This window comes from Bombus pascuorum, chromosome 6 (genome assembly GCF_905332965.1).
Source record: "Bombus pascuorum chromosome 6, iyBomPasc1.1, whole genome shotgun sequence".
NCBI classification, from domain to species: domain Eukaryota; kingdom Metazoa; phylum Arthropoda; class Insecta; order Hymenoptera; family Apidae; genus Bombus; species Bombus pascuorum.
The window spans coordinates 14,460,573-14,467,375 of NC_083493.1; the positions used below are offsets into that span (position 1 = coordinate 14,460,573).

At 41.3% G+C, this 6,803-nt stretch overlaps 1 protein-coding gene across 1 annotated transcript; it reads right to left on the minus strand.

Moving 5' to 3' along the window:
- Window positions 1–1,471: 1,471 nt before the first annotated feature.
- LOC132908456 (uncharacterized) lies at window positions 1,472–6,006 on the minus strand. Its single transcript, XM_060962498.1, has 2 exons — window positions 5,372–6,006; window positions 1,472–2,186 (listed from the first exon to the last, which is right to left on the minus strand). The coding sequence occupies exons 1-2, from the start codon at window positions 5,655–5,657 to the stop codon at window positions 2,041–2,043; spliced, it is 432 nt and encodes a 143-aa protein (XP_060818481.1). The 5' UTR covers window positions 5,658–6,006; the 3' UTR covers window positions 1,472–2,040.
- Between the last annotated feature and the right edge of the window lie 797 nt (window positions 6,007–6,803).

The following is a 6,803-nucleotide window of genomic DNA, read 5'->3' on the forward strand; positions in this document are numbered from 1 at the left end:
AGCGCACAGAAGTAGACGAAAAAAAGGAGAAGAGCGAGCTTACATCAAATGACAGTTAATGAACCCGGTGGCATGTAAAAAATGATCGATTAACCTTAGTTTCGATTAAAAAAAAAAAGAGAAGCTTGATCGATCGAGCACGACCCTATGATCCATCAAAATCGATCCGTCGTAGCTTTGTTGGGGTCAGGTGTAACTTCGATATAAGTTAATTCCACGACTAATTCAGTCAATTAAGCCTGCGGTGGAGCAGTGTATTGACGATAAATGCTCGATAAGCATACGTACAGTGGTGCACACCTGGATTTTCATAAGCATCGATGAGAATTCTGTAAATCGAAAATATGATCTACGATGGCGCGGTCGTCCTCTCCCTTGCCTTCTCTTTTTTCCTATAATTTACCCCTACCATAACGCGTCTTTGTTCTTTTCCTCTCCTTTTTCTCTTCTTTTTTTCTTTTACTTTACACTCAGAACTTCTTCTCTCTTTTCTCGAGTAATTGGATATCGCAACGACCGGGTCCTTAACGATCTTGGATACAATAACCCGATGAGGTCACGTCCTGTTTTAGGTTTCCAATTATACTCGAAAGCTGCGATACAAGATTCTAGCGCTTCGTCTCCCTTAATATCAAGCATATTTAACGCTAACCATAAACAATATCGCGTATGCATGAAAATATACCGAACATCGAAAATAGGAAATTATTAGACGTTGACAGTGTTGGTTGGATGTCGTTACGATTGGGAAATCGTTAGATCGACTCGAGCTTTCGGCCGATATTCGATTTAACAAGATTGTAAGTACAGACCTCAGGAACCAGCCGTATTAGTTACCATTATCGAAATGACCAGCTAGGATGACAGCCATTAAAAGCACGAACCAGCTGCTTCCCTTCGTAAGGTTCCCCCATGGTAGAAGACCCTATGGTGCATCACGCATTATAATTAACCATATATATGTATACCGTGTTCTGCCACCCCCCATGTTCATAGCACGTCAAAGATAAGTAAATGCTCCGACACGCACCTACACAGGGTCTACCAAAAAAATCGTGCGGTAATCGTCATTCTTCTTCTGTTTGAACGTCTTTTGTCTTATTTTCTCATGATGTACAATACGATTAATAATAATCTAGACGAGATTATTCATATTTTACGCGTAGGAATTATAGTTTATTTTTATTAAAATTTTAAATTCTACTTGGTAACGTTCGTGATCATTATTTTGTGCCACCCTATAATTTACCCTGTATGCGTGCATCGCGGCGAACCGTCATGGTTAGAATCCAGGTGAATGTTACAAAATGTTCGTTACAAAATAGCATTCGTATTCCTCAGCTGCCTAATTTTCGATGATTCCATTTGACTCTCGTGCGTCGAATACCCAACAATTACATACTATCAACGGACGTTTCATTTAGAATTCTAATTTAATTACGAGGAAGGGGATAAATGAATAGACACAGAGGAAATGTATGAAAGCACGATCGTTTATTATTTAATTTTCCTTAAATGACTAGATGACTAGAGTTTTTTATATTATTAATTATTCAGATATAGGTAGGACTTGGGTATCTCGGAAGGCGAGATCAAACAGCATGGAGTTTTCAACTCTTTCATATTCAGTTATTCTTTGGAGGCGCTGCATTGTTGATTCATCGAAGAATCAACCGAATCAGGCTTTCGATGGCTCGCTCCGCGATTGATTTAAAAAGCGTTTGTCATTACACACGTCATTATATCTCCATTAACAATAATCTCGTGTTTTGACTACGACGAAAGAATTTTTCTATCTCGTCTAAGTCAAAACATCTACTACAGCGAGCTCATCCAAACCTCCATATATATCACCCGACGAACTATTTACAGAAATAACATGCTCAACAATTGACAATTAATGCTAACGAGGATAACGTCGACGATCAGTTAATTTACAATGACGACGATATCACGGAAGAGCGATGACAAATAAATATACAGGATCCGCGACGCTCTCGTCACGATGAAGTAGCTGCAATCAAATACAAGCTCGCTTTCTCAGTTTTGTGCCGCCTTTTTCGATGATTTCATCGTCTTCGACGTCTTCGACGTCTTCGACGCTTCGTTTTGTTGCTTCGAGGCATCTACCGATGAAGCAAGAGGCTTCTTATTCACCTCGCATACCTTCCGAGCTCGCCAATAATCTGCAATAAGCAAAATGGGTCAAGTTATAGATTAGTATGCACATTTTGCGATTAATTGAAATTTAAAGTACGATACGCGCGTTGCTCGATGCATAATAAATTTTAGAATTAACTCGTTTGTAATTTCGATAGTCTAGTCCGTAGTTTACCGTAAAAAGAAAGAAGAATGAGAAATTTGAAATGAAAACCGTTGCCATATCTTTGTTCGAAGATAAGTCGTAAGGTTTCGTCGAAAAGGAGACGACACACTTGTAAAGCTGGAGGGTTCAGTTTATTGCGACGCAGTTTAACGTAGTATGGGGAACACACTACGCGAGAAGCACAAAAATTTCCACAACAAAAGCCACGGACGAACAAAACGTCTTGTGGACACCCTATTTTTGATCAGGTAGTCACCTGAGCACCCTTGCTGTTTCCTTTTTTTACTCAATCTCTTGTCTTTCCTTTACTCAGCAGGTATGATTTCGCGTTAATGGTGTCACGCTGACTATTTCTTCTTTGTATTCTTCCTTTGTAATCTTTTTCTTTTTTAACAAAATTGAGAAACAATCAGGATTAAGGAAACGAAAATCGATTGAACTTAGGGACATACTTAGCGAACTTGATTTTATTCGACGATTGAAATTGAAAATAATAAAATAAACCAACAGTTGAGTAAATTAAAAGCGAGACAATTATCAAAGATATCGATTCAATCCTAAAATGAAGGCACTTAATTCTGCTTGAGAATTGATATCGAAAGTAGCAGTTGCGATCAGAGAATTGAAAGATCAAATAGGTTAGAGTTGAAACTATTATCAACGATATCGACAATCTCCAAATGAAGAAACGTAATTTTATTCGATGATTGAAAAAGATAGTAATCGGGGAAACGAGTATCGAGTAACATAATAGCGGGACGATTATTATCAACGATATTAACGGTATACGAACTAAGAGACTCGATTCTATGCGATAATGACAAGTGCAAGAGATGGAGTAAATCGAAGGAGCGGCCATGTGTCGAGGACACCACGATCCTTTCTCTCGTCCTCCCTTTTCGCACTGGTTTGCCATATGGCGCGCGAAACCAAGCTTCCTTAACTAACGTCCTCTAGTTTCTCTCCTCTGGCTTGAATTCCGTCGAGAATTTCGTCTGTCAACATCTGTTTCCTCGCCTAGCCAATCTACAAAATATCCTACAACTGCGTATTTTCGCGGAGGGCAACGTCTATCTGTCCATATGTTCCGAGCAAGATTTGGGAACAAAGATCGGGATTACCTTTGTGCGTGGATCCTCGATGTACACCCTCCTTCCTTCTCGAGAGTTTCTCAATCGAACGAAGAATTTCCACCCGAGGATTTCAAAAGGAGGTCAGTTCCCTTTGGATTCTCTAAAGAACATACCTAAATCTCTCTTCTCTTTATTCGAAACGCGCCACAATTCTCAAAGGTCAAAGACGATGCTTTAAAGTTTTTGATTGGTTGATCCGCACGTATATGAGGAGAAAGAAGGGAAGAAGTAAGGGAGTATCTTTAACCTGCGTTGCTGCTCTTTATAGTCGTAACGAGAAACGGATGGATAAAGGAAATGCAAATGCGATCGTAAGGAGCCGGGTATTGCGACAGGTGGTATACGACCTTCGAAAGGTCCCGTTGGTATCGCGTGTTCGCGGGTCTGATTTAATCGTGGGAAAAGACGCCGAAGTCGTCGCAGCGGTATAGCGGAGGTTAACAGGTGTAAGTGGGAAAGGGTTTGTTGTAGTGTTTCGCTCCGTTGACTTTTCACGGTTCTCCTCGTATACTTTGGGTCAAAGAATAATACAGCGACTTGTTATCACGCACGATGGTACTTCTGTAAAATATCTAACATGCAAATACTTTCGTGTTCGTATCAATCGGCTAAGAACGTCCTGTATATCTCGTTTATAAAAGCTACGGTGAATAGAGAATTAATCGAGCAAATAAAATGAACCAAGTAATTAGAGTAAAAGTATTAGTGACGAATGGTCGCACGCGAAATATGCACTTGGCCGACATTGCATGATATCCATTGTGCAGCGAGCGACCGTTCACGTACATGGTAAAACTACTGCAAAGTGCGTTTAGGTCCGAGGAATCCAAGGAATGCGATCGTAAGTTCGTCTTACTCCTTGAAAACTGGAGCCCTTCGATGAGTCAGAGGACCCTTCAGGTATTTCGTCCGCCTTCAAACATGCCTGACTCATCGGCGTGATTCATTCGACAACCTATGAGAACACTTTCTAGACCTTCTATCCGCTTGCACATCGCTTTCTTATTTATAACGATTCGTCATTCCAACTTTTGCGTCAGTTGTTAGCAATGCAGTCGGGAAACGTGTTTCATCGACCAATTGAACCGCAACGTGAATTAACCGAGCAAAGATCGTGGCAAACGAAACGATACACGTCTCTGGTGTATGAAAAGATGCACGAGCTATATGTTAATAGGGAGGCGGTATCGTGCATGCGCGCGCGCACGTGTGTATGTGTGTGTGTAAGAGAGAAAGAAAAGATCCAGAGGGCCAACTACGCTGCTGGGTTTGTAATTTTGGAAAGCGATAGTGGTTAGCCGACAGGGTCGAAAGTTTCTGGATAGTCGCGTAAAACCAGAAGCTTGGGAGGATCAGAAGATGGAGGGAGAGAGAAGGCGGAAGAGACGCGGAGCGAGGCTAGACTAAGAAAACAGGTCGGAGCCACGCGACCGGCCTGCGCTTGCGCTTCTACCTTCCCTTTCCTCGCCAAACGCTGTCGCTTTCCCGCCAAAAATCTACGATGCTCTTACCACCGTACTAACAAGCTTATCAAATTCATTTCCATTTCGTCGATATTCCACCAGATATATCACGTTATACACATTTCTCATACAAAATGTTATTTCAGATTCATTATTTTACTCCGCTTCAAAACTTACAATTACCGAATTACTTGGTAAATTAATTCGTATTAAAAACAACGAAATTCTATCTATACGATCAGTTCTAAACGAAATTTTTGATGGTTTCTGTCAGAAATATTGAAAAAAAGGATACTTTCAGTTACAATTTGTTTCCATTTATAGAAAACTTATAAAACTCCATGAAATTTTCAGGTAATGCTGAGTCACGCTCGATGCATCACGTACTACCCAGAAACCATTTATTTCGTCACTCGAGCGAAGAAAATTGTCGAAAAATCTGTACTCACCGTGCATGCTGGTTTGTCTAGAGTACGGATTGCTCCGTTTTTTCGGTGATTGTTCGTACTTGTCGTTGTGTTTTCTCTGGTAGTTGTTCTCCTTGTCTTCGGATCGCGGATCGACGCCCCATCGTTTCGCAAATTTGCTTCTCTCCGCATCGAGCGCCTCGTGCAGCATTTCCACGGTTTCCCTTGAATTCGGCTTGCCGAACAGGCAACGTGGTACGCGCGAAGCCATCGTAGTACTGGACAACACTGTGAAGTGAACTTCGCGACAAATCGAAGCTACCAGCATCTCGAAGACGTCTTCTGTTTTTATAAATCGAATTATCAACTTGCAAGGAAACACTTTTGCTCTGATCCTCCGCTCTCCGCTTCAGAAGTTCGAACGTCTTGACGAATTTCCTATCTTGTAGATAAATTCGAAGGTGTGCAGGTCCGTTTTCTTCGTTTTCATATGCTCAGCGTTCCTCGAAGAATTATTCCTTTTATATTTCGATCGGTTTTCCTCCACTTTTCTGTCAAGTTTTCTCGAAAATTCGTCGCTATCTTTCTTGCAAAGTCACGAGAACCGAACTAAATAAGCAACTTCTAGTCTTCACCGTTCGACGGTCAGACTCGTTCTGGTTGGATCTTCAAGGCAAGGAGGCTTCTTTCGAGCCCACCGTTTGCCGAAGCCACGAGGTTCGGTGCCCTTCCACCGACTTCCAGGATTCAAATCTGATTGGTGCGCCAACGTGGATGCGCAGTAAAAATGGCGCGCATTCACTATCGTTCGATCCTTCTCTTATCAATATATCCTCGTCTTTTTCAACTTACCAATCACGCTTTTCTTCTCGTTCCTTCGTCTCCCTCGCACTTTCGTCCCTCGAACCGTCCAACGGATTATGCTAAGCGATTTTGGTCAGAGAAGGGACGAGGCTCGCGCCATGAAGCCTACCTTTTATTTTTTTCTAAGTAGCACGACGTATAGAGCGATCACGATCGCGCGGAATACTCTCCTATACGAGTGTGTGCCGCGGTTCCTCCTCTCTAAATCATTCTCAGCTTTTTATCATCGCGATTCTTCGCGCGTGGAAATAAAAGATACCACATTTATTTAGCCAATTTCTTGGCTTGTACTTTTGCTACGATGCTAAAAATATAGTTATTTGAACCGATAAGATCGAGAGTTGATAGTTGATAGAATCAATGTCTAAACTACTCCAAATGATATTTATCTTCGTAGATTGATCGTGCGTTTCGATAATTTACAGCTTGACGAAAAGAAATAGGTTTTGTGATACAAATAAAAAGTTGCGTCCGAGCTTGTCAATTATTTGATAATTTATGAATTCGAAGGGTGATTCGACCGATTGTTAAAAATACGTACTATGTATTTTCGCGGGAAGCCGAGCGTTCTGCGATGAAAGGAAAAAAAGACGATCGTTCGAAAGCAGGT